This window comes from Stenella coeruleoalba (genome assembly GCF_951394435.1).
Source record: "Stenella coeruleoalba genome assembly, chromosome: 10".
NCBI classification, from domain to species: domain Eukaryota; kingdom Metazoa; phylum Chordata; class Mammalia; order Artiodactyla; family Delphinidae; genus Stenella; species Stenella coeruleoalba.
In genome coordinates this window covers 33,174,922-33,196,668 of record NC_137156.1, presented here as the reverse complement: position 1 = coordinate 33,196,668, position 21,747 = coordinate 33,174,922, and the positions used below count along the sequence as shown (strand labels likewise).

General features: G+C 41.3%; 2 protein-coding genes across 4 annotated transcripts in view; one reads left to right on the top strand and one right to left on the bottom strand.

The window, feature by feature from the left end:
• The window catches only part of XPO5 (exportin 5), a 45,961-nt gene extending 32,318 nt beyond the window's left edge, over positions 1-13,643 (bottom strand). For all 3 annotated transcript variants that reach the window (XM_079933395.1, XM_079933394.1, XM_079933396.1), the window contains exons 1-10: positions 13,349-13,643; positions 11,589-11,710; positions 10,583-10,655; positions 9,365-9,502; positions 8,784-8,966; positions 5,809-5,835; positions 5,080-5,265; positions 4,368-4,444; positions 1,011-1,110; positions 34-117 (exon numbers count right to left, since the gene is read on the bottom strand). In XM_079933395.1, the coding sequence (XP_079789521.1) occupies positions 34-117; positions 1,011-1,110; positions 4,368-4,444; positions 5,080-5,265; positions 5,809-5,835; positions 8,784-8,966; positions 9,365-9,502; positions 10,583-10,655; positions 11,589-11,710; positions 13,349-13,453 (1,095 nt within the window). In that variant the 5' untranslated portion in view covers positions 13,454-13,643. The remainder of the gene's footprint in view (positions 1-33; positions 118-1,010; positions 1,111-4,367; positions 4,445-5,079; positions 5,266-5,808; positions 5,836-8,783; positions 8,967-9,364; positions 9,503-10,582; positions 10,656-11,588; positions 11,711-13,348) is intronic.
• POLH (DNA polymerase eta) overlaps positions 13,635-21,747 on the top strand; it is a 31,003-nt gene continuing 22,890 nt past the window's right edge. Inside the window, exons 1-4 of the mRNA XM_079933401.1 lie at positions 13,635-14,039; positions 17,357-17,497; positions 17,762-17,896; positions 19,328-19,545. Coding sequence (XP_079789527.1) covers positions 17,361-17,497; positions 17,762-17,896; positions 19,328-19,545 — 490 coding nt within the window. The 5' untranslated portion in view covers positions 13,635-14,039; positions 17,357-17,360. The remainder of the gene's footprint in view (positions 14,040-17,356; positions 17,498-17,761; positions 17,897-19,327; positions 19,546-21,747) is intronic.

The window sequence follows — 21,747 nt, the reverse complement described above, 5'->3', positions numbered from 1 at the left end:
AAAATTTTGAGAAGTCACCTCCATAAAGTTTACCTGACTTGGATGAGTTGTGAAAGCCAGAAAAGATTCCAGGTATTTTCCAAAGTTTGCTGGTGTTTCTACATCAGAATCCACACCCTGTAGGACAAAAAGACCACTACATTAACGATGTTGATGGGGAGGTCAGGGTAGAGAGTAGAGTAACAAATACTGACAACTTATACCCTCAAAAATTTCAGGTTTGAAAGGACTTTATACTTCCTTGTGGCCTAAGGAAGGCATCCTTTCAAGGGCTAAAACACAGGAAAGCTGTTTTACCTCCCTAACCATCATCATTAAAACCTATTCTGTGGTCAAATAGTAAAACAAGAGTATTGATTTCAGAAATCCGTATATTTCTTCAGATCTACTCTAATCACATCTCTGTGACCTAACCTAGTAAATAACCACTTGACGGTACACATCTTATGTCTGAAGCTCCATCCTCTCTAGCCATTCAAGCCACCACAAAAAGGCATAACATCAAGCGCAGATGTCTGTACCAATATCCTTTTAACACATAAGACTGAGTATTAAACATTTCCCTAAAGACAGTTAATTCCAGGTCAATCAGACTAAAGTTTTCTTTTATGATCTAATAATACATCCTTTAGATTTGGGAAAAGTGTTCTTTATTCAAATCCATAATGTTTCATGACCTAATAGGACTTTAAAGGGTAATGCACTCGGCAGACTGAAGTTTTACAAGTACCAAAATGAACAGGAGTAGCAACATTGACTTTAGTCAGATGTTATAACAGATGGAATAACAGATGTGAATGTTTACTACTGACATTAATAATTGATTTGTTAAAAAAAATCTATATCATTCAAACTCAATTAAAATAATTTAATCTATAGAATTATAAGAAATAATCTGTAGGGAAATGCCCCCTCAGGCTAAAATCAACGGCATGTGTCACCCCTTCCACAAATATAACTTTCTAAATCTTCTCCTCAAATGGCCCTGAAACTCTCCAGAAGGTGCTCACCAGCAATGCACACAGCTGATTGCCCAGCGCACACAACACCTGACAGAGTCTTTTCAGGAAGACATAGTGTTTTTCTACCAAGCCTCCTCCGTCAGCAGTCCTGAAGAGGAGAAAACAGTGTGATTAGCAGCACATCAAGAGCACCAAAGAGAGTCCCCTGGAATGGAGCTGTATGTGGTCTGTGCTCCAACATTCAAATTTCAGTTGATTATTAAAGTTAAAAAAAAAAAATCAAAAAACAAACCAACCCAAAAACCTCCAACCAAACACTGAAAGATCGATGAGGAATAGGGTTCAATGCCATCTCATCCTTCAAGAGACACACTAATTTGGGGTAATGCAGTCCTTGAGTACTTTGGGATAATACTGTAAACTCTGAGCATGACTCCACAAAGCAATATATATACTTATATGCATAAAAACTGCACAAAAAGACATTGGTTGATACTGAGGAAGGACTTAGAGAGATCTCTAGGGGAGCATGCAGTAATTCCTTACACCACTGACAAAATCAAAAGGACTATAATCAAGAGAATGAAAACACAAGTGGCAGACTAGGAGAAAATATTTGCAAAAGACACATCTGATAAAAGACTGTTATCCAAAATATACAAGAACTTTTAAAACTCAATAAGAAAAAAATCTGATTAAAAAATGGGCCAGGGCTTCCCTGGTGGCGCAGTGGTTGAGAGTCCGCCTGCCGATGCAGGGGACACGGGTTTGTGCCCTGGTCCAGGAAGATCCCACATGCCGCGGAGCGGCTGGGCCCGTGAGCCATGGCCACTGAGCCTGCGCGTCTCCGCAACGGGAGAGGCCACAACAGTGAGAGGCCCGCGTACCGCAAAAAAAAAAAAAAAAATGGGCCAAAGACCTTAATAGACACCTCACTAAAGAAGACACACAGATGGGAAATAAACATATGAAAACAAGCTCCACATCAAATGTCATCAGGGAATTGCAAATTAAAACGAGATAGCACTATACACCTATTAGAATAGCCAAAATCAGAACACTGACAACACCAAATGCTGGTGAGGATGTGGAGCAACAGGAACTCTCATTCATTGTTGGTGGGAATGCAAAATGGTACAGCCCCTTTGGAAGACAGTTTGACAGTTTCTTACAAAACTAAACATACTCTTCCATATGATTTAGTAATCACACTCCTTGGTAATTACCCAAAGGAGCTGAACATACAAAAACCTACACACGGATGTTTATAGCAGTTTTATTCATAACTGCAAAAATCTGGAAGCAACCAAGACGTCCTTCAGTAAGTAAATGGATAAATAAACTTTGGTACATCCAGACAACAGAATATTATTCAGTGGTAAAAAGGAATGAGCTAACCAAGCCATGAAAAGACGTGTAGGAACTATAAATGCATGATACTAAGTGAAAGGAAACAATCTGAAAAGGTTACATACTATATGATTACAACTATACAACATTCTGGAAAAGGCAAAACTATGGAGAAAGTAAAAAGATCAGCGGTTGCCAGGAGTTTGGGTGGGAGAGGAGGGATAAACAGGAAGAACACAGAGCATTTTTAGGGCAGTGAAAAACCTGTAAGATACTATTATGATGAATATATGTTATTACACGTTTGTTGAAACTCAGAGAACGTACCCATAAAATGTAAAACAGCAAGGTTAACCCTAAGGTAAACTATGGCCTTTGGATGATTATGATGTGTCAATGTAAGTTCAACAGCTCTAACAAATGTACCACTCTGACAGGGGATGGCTACAATGGGGGAGGCTATGCATGCGTGGGGGCAGGGAATATATGGGAAATCTCTGTACCTTCCCCTGAATTTTGCTGTGAACCTTAATGTGCTCTAAAAAAACAAAATCTTTTTTTAAAGATGGTATTAAAAACGTAACTTGGTATCTCATTTCTCCAAGTCATTTAGTTCAGATCAGTAATCACCTATGTGTTATTTTAGAATGCAAATACCCCTTTAAATTAAAAAAAAGATTATTTGGTGGAAAAACCTGACCTACAATGATGTAGGACGATTTGCACTAACAAGAATTAATAAGGGGGCTTCCCTGGTGGCGCAGTGGTTGAGAGTCCGCCTGCTGATGCAGGGGACGCGGGTTCGTGCCCCGGTCCAGGAAGATCCCACATGCCGCGGAGCGGCTGGGCCCGTGAGCCATGGCCGCTGAGCCTGCGCGTCCGGAGCCTGTGCTCCGCAGCGGGAGAGGCCACAACAGTGAGAGGCCCACGTACCGCAAAAAAAAAAAAAAAAAAAAGAATTAATAAGGACTGGTGTGGACAGCAGCCATATTAGCGTGTTCTGGAGGCGTGCAGTATAACATAAAAAGCATGGGCCTCAGGGTAAGAAAGACCTAGGCTCTAGTGATGTTGAAGGACAGAGTGGCATCATGGTTTCTAGTGCAGGCTCTGAAGTCTGAGTTTGAATCACAGCTTTACTAACCAGTACCAGTAGCACAAATGGAGATAGGCCACCTCAGTGTGAATGTCATAGTCTCTAGGGAACTAAGAAATGGGCCCTGAAAACAGTAACTACAGTGGCCACCCAAAAGATATGTTATTAATTTAATTAACAGGACTCCTTAAAAACAGACCTGTAGTATCCATAGGAAAGAGCCATCATAAAAGCTATGTTAGAATGGACAGTAAGAAATTTTAAGTAATAGATCTGTGTCTCACATCTTTTCATTTGTCCCTGGCACCAAAAGTGAAGAAAGAGTATTGAAGAAAAATGGGTGCTGTGACAGTTTCAACTACTGTAATACACAGTTCTACCTGACTCCCTGGTAAGAAAAACATATCAGGAAATGCTTTAACATTTTTCAGAGCGATTAGAAGAAAATAAGCAGAAGCCACTATTTCAGGACATAGAATGTTTTTACAGGATTTATACACATATTCCACACCGACCACATTGTTCCTGCTGCTTCCTAGAGCCTCAGCACTTCAGGCATTGATTACTTTGACAAGGAGAGAGGGAGGAGTGTCTCGAGTTCTGCAATCAAGGAAGGCCCTGGGACATACTCTGGTCAGATCAGAGCATTCTCTGGCCTAGTCACCAAGGCTACTAGGAGGCTCAGGGATCATCAAAAGCACACAAAGAGAACCAAGGAGATGAGCTGTCTGGGGAGAATGTGGAAAACTGTGAATGTGAGTGGATGCTGAGTCAACAGCCACAACTTACTTCCAGCATAAGATCTTCAAAAAGGTGAAAAAGTCCCTTTAAGAGTGCCTGATTTTCCTATTAAAAACACAGTCAACTGACTGCTAACAGTCAAACAGGAACTTCAGATACATCCAAATGAGATACAAAAATGACAAAGAAATTAGAAAACACATAGAAAAGAAGGTACTCACTGCGCAGCGGAGAGTATATAATGCATGGCAACATCTCCAAATAAGACCATCAAGGGCTTCCGGTCTTCCAACTTGCCCTAGACCCGATTTTAGGGAAACACAGGTAATAACTATGTTATTAAAAACCTCCAAGTACTAACAACTTCTATACCTATAAAATCAAATATACTGACTTCCTAATTTCTCACATAGCCCTGGGGCTAACTGAACACTGAAAAAAAACTCTTTAAATCCAAACCTGGATAAGACTTATATTTTAAAATGTGTTGGGCAATAATGATGATATGAAAGCAAAATAAATTACATCTGAAAATAACACTCTTATGGAGAAGAGTCACAATCCCATTTGTTAGCCAAGACAGCTATAAAGCCAGTAGAGTCACCTTCTACAATGCTTTGACGTAACACGATGTGAGTTTTAAACTTTAACATTACGCTTATATAGTTTCTTAAGCATGAAGTACCAAGATTCACAGCTCTTTCAAGAACCAAGTAGCCCTACAAATCTCTATATATCCTGACAATGGATTCCTAGGATATCGGCAAACTGTTGTCCAAAAGATTGGAGGCAGGTAATTAAGTTGGTGTCAAGTAAAACAAAAAAACAAACAAAAAAACCCAAACCTTTAAATGTCTTTCACCACAACATAGAATTAAACACACATATGCGTCACTCAGAGACTGTCAAAGTCAGTGTGAAGTGGTAACTTACTTTCCTGCTGACTGCAATGAGAAGACACTCAGCTGCTCCCAGCTGAAGTTCCTGTTCGTTCAGAAGCAGGCACAGCATCTCCAGGAGTTTACAGTTTTCAGCAGTAATGTGACTCATGGACACCCAGTCAATGTAGCCCGCTAGAGTATTCAGTGCTGCAATTCCTACTCGACAGTTTGCTTGGGCCTGCATGAAAAGAAGTAACTTTTAGCCATTAAGTCCTCACTAACAGACAAGAAAGCTGTGATTATACCCGAGCTCCTTCTACTTTCTAATTCTAAAAAGAAAAACAAACAATAAAATGTACTCATGCAACTGTTACTGATAGGCAACTCAAAGGTTTTCTTCTGATACACACACTTATCAAATGATGGCATTCTTGATGCCCATCAGTACAACTATATTGGCATGTGTGGCCATTTTACATCCTTCAACAAATCTCAGATATTATCATTTTAACTCCCTTCCACCATAGCTCAGTGATCAAATAAACCAAGGCTGAGGGAATTCCCTGGCGGTCCTGTGACAGGACTTCTTGCTTTCACTGCTGAGAGCATGGGTCTGATCCCTGGTCGGGGAACTAAAGCTCCTACAAGCCGCACGGCACAGCCAAAAAAAGAAGCAAAACGAAAAAAAACCAAGGCCGAGGTCACCCTCCACTAGATATATGCATCCCTGTACCTGAAAGCCTCAAAGAAGCCTCCTTCCAACTCCACCAAGAGCTCTTACCTTTGACTCCTGAGAATTATCTGTCTTCTGAAAGAAAAGAAGTATAAGGATCTAAATGTTTTTAAAGAGCAAAAGGCTATGTAATAACTTTCCACCCCCATAATCTAGGCCCTTGAACAATGATTTTCCAATACTCAACTTTTAATCTTGGAAAAGAATACAACTTTACTAAGAATACAAAACTGATATTCTCCCAAAGAAGGACAGGTTATTTTAGTTTCAGCAATATGACAAAATCTACTAGAACATTAAGATCCACAAAGACAGTTTCAACGCACACAGTTTACAAAGAAATACAACTAACAGATGAACAATGAAGCAGGCTCAACATTGCTAGTGATGAAAGAAATATAGTTTAAATCAAAGTATTAGTATTTTTTCTATATTAAAATAGAGACAAATTATAACTAGCAAAGGTATACTGAAATGATGTAATGTTAATGGAAAAAAGCAAGAAACAAAATTAAAATGAGTACAATTTATGACCGTGTATGTAGGGACATAACTGTAGGAAAACCACAAACACAAAAATATTAAATGCTAAGTAGACCAAAATAATGTCTGTTCAGTAAATTATACAATTTATAATTTTACAAGCAGGAATAACAACTCCTGACGTACTTAAAAACTTACCACCATTAGCATCATAAAGGATTTGTTTTACAATTCCTTTTCTCAACTTTCAAAAAGTAATTTTTCTAACAAAGAACAAGTATTAAGCCCTCACCATCAGTGGTCAAAGAGCGGTGTTAATGGGGCAGAGATGAGTAGAACCCTCTCACCAGCATCTACTGATGCTGCCCAAGAAGGAAAGGGATCCAGGCAACAACAGCCAAGTCCAGCCTTCACCATCTCCTCCAACAAATCCTGCATTCCCATTCGGATCCTATCCTCCTGCACCCTGGGACCAGTACAGGCGCCAGGTGATGGACAGGGAGAGTAAGCCTACTCATCCCATCCTTGTTTACCATTCAGCCTACTCCCTAGGTGGGAAGGTGAAGGGATGGAAGCAGAGAAGGAACTATGAGGAAACTGAGAAGTTTCAGGTACAAGAGATGTCCCTTGGTGTGCTCTGGTCCTGGTAGCCTGGTTTAACAGATGGAGATAATGGACACCAAGGCTAAAGAAAAACACCAGCGGATGTATTTCTAACTTGTGTCAGACCATCATCAATCGGCCCTGCTCTGGCATGTTGGCTAGATTTCTAGGGCACTGAAGCATTCATAATTTGTTCATGTCTCTTAGGGATTAAATCTCCTAGGGGAAAATGGAAAGAATACCTCTTTGGACTTCCCTGGTGGCACAGTGGTTAAGAATCTGCCTGCCAGTGCAGGGGACACGGGTTCAAGCCCTGGTCCGGGAAGATCCCACATGCCGCGGAGCAATTAAGCCCGGGCGCCACAACTACTGAGCCTGCACTCTAGAGCCCGCAAGCCACAACTACTGAGGTCCGCACGCCTAGAGCCCATGCTTTGCAACAAGAGAAGCCACCGCAATAAGAAGCCCGAGCACCGCAACAAAGAGTAGCCCCCACTCGCCACAACTAGAGAAAGCCCGTGCAGCAACGAAGACCCAACGCGGCCAAAAAACAAACCCAACCTCTTTCACCCTCAATACTCATAGGTTTTTAAATGCAAATACTTTGATATTTTCTTTTGTAAAATCCCAGGGAGATATGTGGGGGGAAAGAGTCCATTCTGCTAAAAAGAATGGGGTGTGAATTCCACTATAATCATTTATTAGAGGATCTTCAATAATTATTCTCTGAAATTCAGTTTCCTCATCCATAATATGGAGACAATACTTTCTCTTAGGGTTGTTTTGAGGATTAAATAACATGTAAAGCAAGAAAAAGTATATAGCCATTGTAAAGCAATTATACTCCAATAAAGATGTTAAAAAAAAAAAAGAAAAAGTATATAGCATATATTAGGTATTCATTGTGAGTTTCTCCCTACCCTGACACCAATAGTACCTTGTCATCATTTGTGTTAGTATCTAGTGCTTCCCTGAAAATAGACTTAAGGAAGATGTCAGGGGCAGAAAACCCCTGGCAACCCAAATTTTAATGATTTTTTGTGTGTGAAATAAGCATGTATGAGGATTCCAGATTAGGGTTCTGAAACCTCAATGCTATTGACATTTTGGGTCAGAAAATTATTTTGGAAGACTGTTCTGGGCATTATAGAATGTTTAGCATCGTGCCTGGCTACCCATTAGAGGCCAGTAGCAACCCCTAGTTGTGACAACCTGGGGGGCAAAATCGCCCCTCCTTTTGAGAACCATGGTACTAGATTAACTTTCACACAGCTTTCTTCTAAAGGCTCTCTGCTAAAACTGACAGTGATTGGAAAGACAGTATCTGGTTTGCCTTTTTCTGCAGAAGAAAAACCTCATCAGGAAGAAATACCAGGAATCGTGTAATCAAGATTAATAAAACTTGGCACAGTTTCCACTGCAAAAGGGACCAAGACTAAATGGGACATCGAAATTTAACAGGGATACTATCCTGACCTTTCAGGAATCTGGGTTTCAAATATTAAGAATTAACCTACAGGGAGTTCCTTGGTGGTCTAGTGGTTAGGATTCGGTGCTTTCACTGCCATGACCCGGGTTCAATCCTTGGTCAGGGAACTGAGATCGCACAAGCTGCACGGCATGGCCAAAATTTTAAAAATAAATTAAACAACAAAAAAAGAAATTAATCTTCATTTTTATACTATTTTCTTAGGAATTTTCTTACTATAAAAGGAATTATTTTTTTCTGGTAGGTATGGAAACTCACTGAATTGAGCTTCTTAGAAAATTAATTCCAGTTTTTCCTGTCATCTTTGTTTCTTTTTTGCTTATAAAATAGCCGTTCCGTTTACTAAACTGAACACCCTAGTTTCTTGCTAAAGGATTAACTTTAAAAAACAAACAAACCCACTCATATTAGAAAACAGAACTTTAGGGAGGTGGTATTTATCCCTTACCACTTGTTGGTACTTGTTTACATTTTCTTGAAGTGTGTTAAGTAGAAAAGTGAAGATTCTTTCCATGTTCTGGGTTAACGTTTGCTGGATATCCCTTCGTCTTTGAGGGGGTAGAGTCTGAAAGGTCACTACGTCCTCTGCCAGTCGCAAAAGGATGAACATCACTAATTCTGTCTGTGTTTCCTATACCAATAGAGAGAAGGTAGTTAAAGGAAACTGAAATATGTTTTTCATTATAAATATGACCAAAGGCTCTTTTCTGCTGACAAGACAAACAAACCAACCAAAAACATCCTGAAGAGCAAACAAAAACAAAAACCTGAATTGGGGCTTCCCTGGTGGCGCAGTGGTTGAAAGTCCACCTGCTGATGCAGGGGACACGGGTTCGTGCCCTGGTCCGGGAAGATCCCACATGCTGCGGAGTGGCTGGGCCCGTGAGCCATGGCCGCTGAGCCTGCGCGTCCGGAGCCTGTGCTCCGCAACGGCAGAGGCCACAACAGTGAGAGGCCCGCGTACCGCAAAAAAAAAACAAAAATAAAAAATAAAAAAAAACCCTGAATTGATACAGCTGTACTACATACCCCTTGTTTGGAAAGAATGTCCAATTCTATTAGCATGTCAGGCCAGTGCTGTGGCCACTCCCGCTTGATCATTTCTACTACAATTCGAGACAGAACATCTTTAATATGGTTCTCCTCTTCCAAAATGTTCAGTGTTCCCTGAAAAAGAATAAGAGATATTAAGAGGTCTGCAAGACTGAATTCAAGGGAAAAAATTGGGCTGTAAAAGTGTATGAAACTCATGAGCAGGCCTACTTTTAAACTAAACAGAATAAACAAACCTGTTCTCCATATCTGAGTCACCTGTCCTGAATTCTCACTAATCATCCTTCCCACTTAAAGCTTAACAGAGGGTTGCATCAGCTAATAAAATGGCTGTCTCATGGAGCAAGGAAGACATCACTGCTCTTCTCCTTTACAAACTGAAGAGACTCTCATATTGATTGTTTTCATTTTGTAAGAGGGCCAGGGTGGAAAAGTATGGAAATAAGGAACACATGGAGAGGCTGATAAAGTGGGACAATAAGGAGTAACTGAATATTTTACCAATAGTTCTAGTATTAGAAGATACAGAAAGACCATTACTGGGACTCTCTTCTGAAGTTTGATATCAAGACTAATGAATTATGACTTCTATCAAGTTTCCCCAGAATTAATAAAATACAAATCCTTAGCTAGCTAAGTTAATAATTTTGAAGGGAATTTTTTTTTTCTATTAACAACACTAGACTTTGGGGACGTAAAGGGGTGTGAATTCCCATTTTCATGCCCTTTGTGAAACAGAACATAAAAGGCTATGGATTCTAAACATGTTCAAAGTCATATTCTAACTCCTGAGTCAAACTCATTCAGCATATTTTTTATTGCTAATATCATAAAGTAATTCACTTTAGAATAAAAGGAAACAAATAGCAAAGTGTAATCTAATTTAGAATTGATTAATCTAAGACTCTTACTCATTTGCTGAAAATGTTTAATCTCTCTGCCCTGTCTTCATAATTTTAAAAACAGAAGTCAACACATAAGGGATTAATTAAATCCAGTAAGAGAAACGTGATGAACTGTGATTTCTAGTGATGGTGGTTCTTTTTATCTTGAAGGTAACATTTAATATTATATAAAGCATGCTGTTTGACCTATGTAGAAGCAGTGAATTTTTACACAAATGCTACATTGGAAAAGTTACAGTTTGTCTAAACTACCTCGGAAACACAGGACTTCCAACCAACCATTCCTTACATTTGCAATCAGCTCCATGACACTGTTCTTCAGATAGACCTTCTCCAATCGAGACATGCTGTTCCACCGAAACCTGGCCACCAAAATGCATAAAGTCAACAGAACTAAATTAGAAGTCTTCTCTTCAGAACAGATTAGCTTTGATTCCTGTGTTAAAATAATGCTGGTGATTTCACTAAGAAACTATACTTTGGATTTTGGTATCCTTCAAAGAATGGACAGAAACAGTCCACATTTAACCAAAATGCTAACAGAAAAAAAGAGTTTTATATACGCAGCAGTCCATTAATTAGAATCCACACAGGATCTGTGCACAGATGAGCTTTTCTCCTTGATTTTATTGACAGACCAAAAGCAAATATGTACCTGGGACAACTGCGAAAATGTAGCTGATTTTCAGAAGAAAATAGAATTTGAAAACACTAACTTCCTTTCTGAACTGGTTTCAGTTCAGTAATTCCCAAATTACTGGAAAGTAATAGCACAATTCCAGAAAAACTGTGGCTAAATCTTAAAAGCTGATGCTTCTGATAGGCACTGGGAGTAGGAGACTCAAGTTAGGAAGGGTTTTCAGTTATTCTCATATAATCTTGCTTAGAATTTGCCATTCACACTCAAACTTAAAAAAGAAAAGAAGAAAAGAAAAGAAATTAAAGGCGTGTTGCCTAATCAGAGATTCATTTACCTATACACTGCATTATTCTAAAAAAATCTGAGGTCTGCTGGCATATATTAGGAGCTCAATAAATGCTAGCTAAATGACTATGAGCTAATACTTGCAGAATGCTTAGTATGTACTATGCACTTTACACAGATGAAGAAACTTGAGAAAGGTTAAGTTCTGAATGAGAGCTCCCGTGAGGTTGTGATAACCTCTCAGGAATCATTCCTTTCTCCCTGGGGATTGCTCTTTTCTACTCACCTAAACAGTACCTCTATGAGTTATACACTAAATAAAGATTTGCTCTCTCACACACTTCAGTGGTAAGGTCCAAAAGCTCCTTACTTGACAACGTGTTCCAGGATCTGAAGGCCAAAATGTCTGACGATGGCAATTTGTGTTTTCTCAGCCAACCGCAAGCCACAAGGGACACATATAGGGCACTTTTCTTTAAACTCCTCACAAAACTGAAAAGAAGAAAAGTTAGTGTTTCCCTTAGGAGCCAAGAGAGAGTGTGGACTAAAAACAGAAAACTTCATCTTCAACTCCAACCTGAGCTATATATATATATATATTTTTTTTTTTTTTTGCGGTACGCGGGCGTCTCACTGTTGTGGCCTCTCCCATTGCGGAGCACAGGCTCCGGACGCGCAGGCTCAGTGGCCATGGCTCACGGGCCTAGCCGCTCCGCGGCATGTGGGATCTTCCCGGACCGGGGCACGAACCCGTGTCCCCTGCATCGGCAGGCGGACTCTCAACCACTGCGCCACCAGGGAAGCCCCTGAGCTATATTTTTAACCTGCAAAATCTAGATCAATATTATATGAATAAAGAACTGATAAACATTCCTTTCACTTTGATAGTTCCAGATTTCCCATGCAATGGCCAATTAGTGTTAGAAAAAATAAATTTGACATAAATGAGTAAAAAATTGTTAGAGATATACCCCTGAAGTATACAGGTAAAATGACAATTTCTAGGATTTGCTTTAAAAACCTTTGGTGGGGGGAGGGATAAAGCAAATGTGGTAAAATCTTTACAGCTGCTGAGTTCAGGTGATGGGTATACACAAGACCGTTGCAGTATTCTACTTTTGTGTCTATCTTTAATATTTCATAGTAAAAGAGAAACTAATAGAACCCAAATATTTCTGATTCCAAATCCTGTGGCATACATCTATATATTGTAAAGTTTCCTCCAAGTGATGCTCACTCCACTTTATGAAGTTACATCTCTTAAAATACACACGGCACAAATATTTCTTCCTAGAGGTCATTTCTCACAGCCCACATACATTGTTTGATGGGGGAATAAACTCGAATTGTATTAGCACCCCCATTGGTTTTGTATTAGCATTCCCAAATTACACTACAAGAGTCAGTCCCGGTAGCAGAGCATCCGACACTCAAGAAAACTACTTTCAGGAAACCAAAAGACCCTTGTGAAAATGCAAAGTAAGTGGTAGAAGTTCATCTTTGCGCAAAGCCTAAGAATATCACACAATAAAAAACATGGAGGGGTGGGGTGAGAATTAGGCCAGAAATACCCAAGACACAGAAGTGGGTTATGGAGAGGTGTAAGGGTGTTAAGGGGCACTAGAGGGGCTGGAGCTCGGTTAGGGCGGGTCAGGAGTGGGTCAGCAAGGAAACGTTTAGTGCAGCGGAGACTATAAAGAATGTGGCCGGTGTTGGGGACGGGTTGGACATGGGCTGGACACGTGCGCCACGGGAAAGCGAGGGGATGCAGGGATGTGGGGTTTGAGGGAATAAAGTGGGTGCAGCAGGCTGTGGAGGGAGTCGTGGTACGGAGAAGAGCAAACAGAAGTGGCGAGGGGGGAGGAGAGGGCAGTGGGAAGTGGTGGTGAGATGAGACGGCCACAGAGAGCTAGGGACGACAGCGTCCCGGGAGAAGGGCAGGAGCGGCGAGCACAGAAGGCGGGGAGTGGGAAGAGGCGCGGAAAGCGGCGAGGGGAGGGCCCCCGGGGGTTGGGGACCGAGGTCCAGGGGCCGCGTGGGCGGGAGACGGCCAGGGTCTTGGGCTGCGCCGGTACTGCTGGGGCTGGGGGAGGGTCTCGGAGCAGGCCCGGGGCGACAGACTCCAGCTACCTTGAGGGCTTCTAGCCGGTAGCGCTGGGTGGAGCTGGGGTCCATCATGATCGTCACCGCTTTCACCAGCTGCTCGCACAGCGCGTTCACTTGATCCATCGACATGACTAGTGCCACGCGCAGCAAGCGCGCACAACGGACGTCCCGGAAGCACGAGGCACGGATCGCTCCGTTGGCGGGACCACACGCTGGTACCCGGCCGCGGCGGGCTTAAGGGGGACGGTGGGGAGCGGGAGGAGGAGCGCGAGCCGCAGAAGACCCAGCCGGGAAAAAGCCAGCGCTGCGCACGCGCCCGACCCTCCAGTACGCATGCGCCCGCGGAAGTGGCGACTTCCTTTTGACTGTTGCTCCTTGGTGGGCGGAGCGAGAGACTTAGGGGCCACGGTGCGCAGGCGCGTCAACGGCCCTCGGCGGCGCGCGCGGCGAATAACTGTCGGAAAGACTGTGAGCAGATCTCGGTGGCTAAGGCTGGACCCGCCCGGCTGTGCCGGCTGCTGCCAGGGCGAGGATCGTCAGCGCGCTTAGGTCCTTTTCTCCGTCGTTGCCGGGAATAAATCTCTCTCGAAACCGACTGATCCGTTCCCGGAAAGGAGACGGATATTCAAGACCACTTCATCGTCCTTCCAGTGGACACCGAGTCCAGCATCGGTGGCGTCCGCTGGTGGCGGTTTTGCCAAGTGTTGTCACATTGGTAAGAGAATTTAGAACAGTTCTGTGTCTCTGTTTTTAGACTTTTCATGTTGCCTTGGCTATTGGTTGTATAATATAGCAGTGACTGGGGACAACATTGGGCCGAAATTACATGAAATAGAAATACTTGCTCACAGAGAGAAAAGGCCCTGGTATTGCCTCTTAAGAGGATTTTTCTTGTGGAAAGAAAATGGTAGCTCTTAAACCTCCCTCTTCACCTGTACGTATTTTCCTTGGGTGTGTTATCACCTGATTGGCACCAAACTTGTTTTTAAAGATTGGGGTAAATCGAGATCGTTAATGATGAGTAATTGCAAATACCGAAGGTTTGTACAGTTTTGATCATTTGAAGTGCTACATATATCATATATATGAAATATATATGTATATCATATATGTATATAATATTTATATGACTTCAAAATAGTGTAATCCTTATTCCCAAAGGAGGGTTTTGGCAGAGAGTATGTTTCATTTTTCATCTTTAAAAAACTCTTGCTTTCTCCAGCAAAATACATAAACTGAAAACTAAAACAGTTAAAATCTGAATATCCGTTTTGGTGTTGTATATTTAGGAAATGTTTGCTCTACTTAAATCACTGCTCCCTGTTCATACTCCACTTCTAGTGTTTGCATCTAATGTACTTACCTGGGTGTGTGTGTGTGACAATGCATTTACTATTTTTACTTTGGCGTTATCTGTTCCAGGACTGTACAAAAGCCACTTCAAGGTAAAGTGATTTCTGGCATGTTATGGTTTTAACTTATAAATGTTTAAAGTATTACGTTCTGCCTGTTTTAGGTGAGTGGAATTTGTAAGGAATTAATGCCTTGAATACTCTGATTTTTTGAATTCATCATTTTCTTTTCCCTAATCTTCCAGCTTTGTAGTTGCATGACACTTTTTTCAAGGTGAATGTTAATTTTTGATACTTTTTTAAAAAAAGAATACAGTTGGGCTTCCCTGGTGGCTCAGTGGTTGAGAGTCCGCCTGCTGATGCAGGGGACACGGGTTCGTGCCCCGGTCCGGGAAGATCCCACATGCCGCGGAGCGGCTGGGCCCGTGAGCCATGGCCGCTGAGCCTGCTTGCCTGGAGCCTGTGCTCCGCAACGGGAGAGGCCACAGCGGTGAGAGGCCCGCGTACCGCAAAAAAAAAAAAAAAAAGAAGAATACAGTTGAGTGCTTACTCAACTGTATAACCTGTGTTCTCTCATATTTAAATCATGAATTACTGTGTTTCCACAAATATCTTATTTACTTTAAGTCAGTGGTTTTCAATCTCTGCTTTTAAAAATCATGAGAGAGGGCTTCCCTGGTGGCATAGTGGTTGAGAGTCCGCCTGCCTATGCAGGGGACACAAGTTCGTGCCCCGGTCCGGGAAGATCCCATATGCCGCGGAGCAGCTGGGCCCGTGAGCCATGGCCGCTGAGCCTGCGCATCCGGATCCTGTGCTGGGCAACGGGAGAGGCCACAACAGTGAGAGGCCCGCGTACCCCCCCCCCCCGCCCACACACACACACGAATTCTTTCTTTAATAATAAACCAAAGATTATTGTCTTCCTTTTTCTCTTTTTCTTTAAATGAAGCCATTCTGCACCCAACTTCTAATCCCTGATGCCTTCTTTCAAAATTAAATAAATAAATAAAAATAAAAATCATAAGAGAGAGCTTATTAGAGAGAGCTTTTAGAAATCATGATGGCCAGGTCACACCCATACCAATTAAGTTACATGTCTGGTGGTAGAAGCCAGAAATCAATAGTATTAAAGGTTCCTAGGTGATTCTAATCTGTAGCAAAGTTTGCAGAGCCACTGCTTTAGTTTACTGAATCCTTTTAGATTTCTAACAATGTTAAATGAAAACGTTAGTCTGTATTCATTGTGTATAAGGTTTGTTCTTTCAGTCTAGCATCCATACCTTTATATATGTCTATCTACAAATAGTATGTAGTATTGTTTTCTTTTTGTCTTCAAAAATTTACATGAATGGGTAGAAAATCACCTTTAGAACATCACAAATTGTGACAGGCCAGATCCACTGATGGGTGCTTAGTGGTTGAAAGTTTGAGGAGAAACAGGGTATTTGCATAGTCTCAAAGTATCTCTCCTGAAAGGAAAAAATAGTAACTTTACAGTGAGAAACCTAGCAAACACTATCTCAACTAAATGATATGCTTAACATCACCAGTATTAACACACAGTGACATCATGTACCTCCCAACATGATACACTGAGAAAAGCAGAACCCTTCCATAATATTCTTGCTAAAAATGCATAACCTCAGTCTAATCAAGAGAAGACATCAGACAAACCTAAACTGAGAGACATTCTCAAAGCAACTGAGTAGTTCCCTTCAAAAGTGTCAAGGTCATGAAAAACATGAAATGTCACAGATTGGAGAAGACTAAGGAGACGTGAAGACTAAGACTGGATCCTAAGCTGGATCCTGGAACCAAAAATGAACATTAGTGGAATAACTGGTAAAATTCAAGTAAAGTTTGTAGTGTGAATATTATACTAATGTTCATTCTTTAGTTTTGATAATTGTGCTGTATAAAATGTTAGCTTTAGGGGAAACTGGGTATAGGAGAACCCTACTATATTTGCAACTTTTCTGTAAGTGTAAAAGTATTTCAAAATAAAAAGTTTTAAAAATTCACATGAATGCTTTGATGTTATATATCATTTTCTGCTTCTCTTTTCCCTGAACTTATATTTGAGATTTGTCTGTCAACTAGATTAACTGTTGACTTTATCCCTCCATTGACGTGCATTGTGGTTTTTTTTTTTTTTTGCGGTACGTGGGCCTCTCACTGTTGTGGCCTCTCCCGTTGCGTAGCACAGGCTCCGGACGCGCAGGCTCAGCGGCCATGGCTCACGGGCCTAGCCGCTCCACGGCATGTGGGATCTTCCCGGACCGGGGCACGAACCTGTGTCCCCTGCATCGGCAGGCGGACTCTCAACCACTGCGCCACCAGGGAAGCCTGTATTGTGGTTTTAATTTGCATTTCCCTATGACTAATGATGTTGAGCCATTTTCATGTGACTGTTGACTATTTGTATATCTTCTTTTGTGAAGTGTTCAACTCTTTGGGGGGATGGGTATTCTTTAAAGCTTTCAATATTTATTACCTTTCTAAAGTTGTATCAGTTTATTATTTTCCTGCCAGCAGTATATGAAAATGCCTGTTTCATTATTGTTAGTTTCCATGTTCCCATGCTTATGGTAATTCAACAACTGAAGAATGGAAGTATAATTTTCTTTGGCACTTTTTATTCAATATCTTTTCTAACTGTCCATAAAATATTGTCTTACAGAAAAATGGCTAATGGACAAGACCGGGTAATTACTCTAGTGGACATGGACTGTTTTTTTGTTCAAGTGGAACAGCGGCAAAATCCTCATTTGAGGAATAAACCTTGTGCAGTTGCACAGTACAAATCATGGAAGGGTGGTGGGTATGTATCATAGTTATTGTTGTAACTCTCAACTACTGTTTTAATCTATAAGAATACATGGCAAAAAAAAAAAAGAATACGTGGCACTATGCTAGGTCCTGTTTTGGGGGATTCTGAACTGCTATGTTTGAGAATGAATAGTAGCATCAGTGACCAAAAAGTTTATACTATTATGTTTATAACCTATTCATCATGTTAAATTTTAATTATTTTTGCTTGTGATCATGTAATATTTTTCTGTTCCTCTTTTTTTCCTAACCTTAGAATCATTTCAGTAAGTTATGAAGCTCGTGCATTTGGGGTCACTAGATACATGTGGGCAGAAGATGCTAAGAAGTTATGTCCAGATCTTCTACTGGCACAAGTTCGTGAGTCCCATGGAAAAGCTAACCTCACCAAGTAAGAAGAAAAGCTTGTTTAAGGGGAATGGAAGAGTTGGAAGCATTTCATGAGGCTAGGAACTCATGTTTCTAATTCGTTTTATGTAAATAACATCTGAAAAAGTTCCCTTTAGTCAGCTAAATTTTCAGTGTGGAATGAAAACAGATTTTAATATTGCGTTTTAGGAACAGTTCGGAATCATTATTACCTATAATAATTGCCACCCTTAATACCCTTTCAGTTCCTTAATTATTTAACAATTGGTTGTTATAATTAAAACTTAATTCCACTTCCCATGTTCTCAGGCCAAAAGTCTGAAGTGTTTGAAGTAATTAAATTGACTGTGAAACTAATAAGAGTTTTTCCAGAGAAGGCTGAGTCAAACTCACATTCTAGTGCAATATCTAGAATTATTTGCCAGAATTGAACAGTCCCAAAGAAGCTTAATTTTTCTGTTTTTGAACTGAGCTATCTCTGCCCAGATTTTAGAAAGTTAGCCTTGGAATGGGAGGCATTAGTATAGGCATAGCCAAGTTAGAGGTAGATACAAGCCCCAGTCATTATAATAATCCTAATAGCTAGTGTATAGTGAACATATGTCATATGCCAGGCACTGTGTTAAATTCTTCATTGGCAGTGTCTCTTAAATCTCACATTGTTATAAGGAAGGTTCTAGTATTATCCCCCCCACACCCCCACACACAAATGAGGGACCAATTTAGAGAGGTTAAATAATTTAAGTTCGCACAGTTAGGAAGTGGAAGACTGAGGATTCATTTTCAGATCTCCACGTTCTCACAGTACACTATACTGTGTGGGGTGGTGTGTGTAGGGATCATGCTTTGACTTGGGACTTGAGATACCCCTGAATTCACCTATCAATTAGAAGTCTAAAGGTGGAGTGTCATAGCCAACCTCACATTGGGATTATTGCCAGAAAAGAAGACAGATTTGACTGAAGATTAATACTGTAACCCTAAAGTAGAATTAATTCAGCTAATGGACATATGCGACGTTGCATTGAATAGAATTTTATGCTGGGAAAGACAGTGTAACTTCCCAGAAATATAGTTGACTTCAGAGTGTGATTTTGAAAAGCCACATGCCACCAACTTAAAACTGGATCATTTATTTTACTCTTAAAATCTTCATCAAATAATGAACAAAGGCAGTTTTAGAAAATTTAGGAATGAGTTTGTAGACCAGAGAGTTATTAATAAAGACCTGGTAATTTTAAATTATTATTTTAATAATTAACCTGAGATGCCAGGTTATAAAAATAAAAATATGATTTGCAAAAACATATATACACTTAGTTTATCAAATATTCTTAAAAATACCTTGGAGTGATTATACTTAAGAGTCTGTGAAAGAACACCAACTACTGCAATAGAGCATCCTTTCCTTGCTCTGTATGTGTGTGAGTATATTGTGCTCTCATGCTCTTAGGTACCGGGAAGCCAGTGTGGAAGTGATGGAGGTAATGTCTCGTTTTGCTGTGATTGAACGTGCCAGCATTGATGAGGCTTATGTAGACCTGACCAGTGCTGTACAAGAGAGACTGCAAAAGCTCCAAGGTCAGCCTCTCTCAGCAGACTTATTGCCAACCACCTGCATTGAAGGGTTGCCCCAAAGCCCTACAACAGCAGAAGGGACTGTTCAGAAAGGTACTTGCATAGCATCATATTGCTTCTGCTTCCTGCCTTTGGAACCTGCTTTGCTTGGTCACACTGCTCCTTCTTGGATTGATTGAAAGGAAACTTAAACTACAACATGAATGAATCACAAGGACTCACATGGAAGGATATACAAATTCTTTTATCTTTCCAGGTATATAGATGTTGAGAAGCTGTGAAATCTGTATTAACATCAAGTTTCTCTTGAGACATAACTAGGGCAGGTTAAAGTTATCAGTAGAAGGCTGACTGCGCACTTCTATTATTTGTAGGTTAATTTATATTATTGTAACTTGGTTCATACGAAGAGTGAGCTTTTTTTTTTTTTTTTGCGTTACGCGGGCCTCTCACTGTTGTGGCCTCTCCCATTGCGGAGCAGAGGCTCCGGACGCGCAGGCTCAGCAGCCACGGCTCACGGGCCCAGCTGCTCCGCGGCCTGTGGGATCTTCCTGGACCGGGGCACGAACCCGTGTCCCCTGCATCGGCAGGCGGACTCTCAACCACTGCGCCACCAGGGAAGCCCGAAGAGTGAGCTTTTTTAAGGGGACCTAAACAACAGGGAGTTGAATTACTCAAAATTTCTAATCAGTTATCAGGATAATGTCATCGATGGGCTGTTCAAGGCCTCTCTCATTTTACTTTACTTATTTTACTTTTCCCCTTCATAGTGATTCCCCCTTCTCCCTTCCTACCCCACAAACCCTCTGGCACTCACTGATGTATATCTTCTTAAATATGTATATGTCTTTATAAATTGTACAGTGTTGCTTTGTACATGTGCTTTTAATTATTTTTATTTGTCTGCTGTTATCATTTTTCATTTATTTTTTATTTATTTATTTAAATATAGTTGATTTACTATTATATTACTTTCAGGGGTACAACATAGTGATTCATTATTTTTATAGATTATACTCCATTTAAAGTTACTATAAAATAATTGCTGCATAATGTATCCTTATTGCTTATTTATTTTATGCACAGTATTTTGTATCTCTAAAACCCCTACCCCTATCTTGCCCCTTCCCCTCCCCTCTCCTCACTGGTAACCACGAGTTTGTTCTCTCTATCTGTGAGTCTGTTCCGGTTTTGTTGTATTAATTCATTTATTTTTTAGATTCCACATATAAGTGATAACACAGTATTTGTCTTTCTCTGACTCATATAACGTGTGCTTTTAAAACTTGTGCTTTTTAAGCACATGAAAAGGTACTCAACATCACTAATTATTAGAGAAATGCAAATCAAAACTACAATGAGGTATCACCTCACACTGGTCAGAATGGCCATCATCAAAAAATCTACAAACAGGGCTTCCCTGGTGGCTCAGTGGTTTGGAGTCCGCCTGCCGATGCAGGGGACACGGGTTCGTGCCCCAGTCCGGGAGGATCCCACACGCCGCAGAGCGGCTAGGCCCGTGAGCCATGGCCGCTGAGGCTGTGCGTCCGGAGGCTGTGCTCCACAACGGGAGAGACAACAGCAGTGAGAGGCCCACCTACTGCAAAAAAAAAAAATCTACAAACAACAAATGCTGGAGAGGGTGTGGAGAAAAGGGAACCCTCCTACACTGTTGGTGGGAATGTAAATTGGTACAACCACTATGGAGAACAGTATGGAGGTTTCTTAAAAAACTAAAAATAGAACTACGATATCGGGGCTTCCCTGGTGGTGCAGTGGTTGAGAATCCGCCTGCCAATGCAGGGGACACGGGTTTGATCCCTGGTCGGGGAAGATCCCACATACCCTGGAGCAACTAAGCCTGTGTGCCACAACTACTGAGCCTGTGCTCTGGAGCCCACAAGCCACAATTACTGATCCTGCACGCTGCAACTACTGAAGCCCGTGCACCTAGAGCCCATGCTCCACAACAAGAGAAGCCACCACAGTAAGAAGCTGTGCACCACAACTAAGAGTAGTCCCTGCTCGCTGCAACTAGAGAAAGCCCATGTGCAGCAATGAAGACCCAACACAGCCAAAAATAAATAAAATAAATAAAGTTAAAAAAAAAAAGTTGTTGGGCTTCCCTGGTTGCGCAGTGGTTGAGAATCTGCCTGCTAATGCAGGGGACACGGGTTCGAGCCCTGGTCTGGAAGGATCCCACATGCCGCGGAGCAACTAAGCCCGTGCGCTACAGCTACTGAGCCTGCGCGTCTGGAGCCTGTGAGCCACAACAAGAGAGGCCGCGATAGTAAG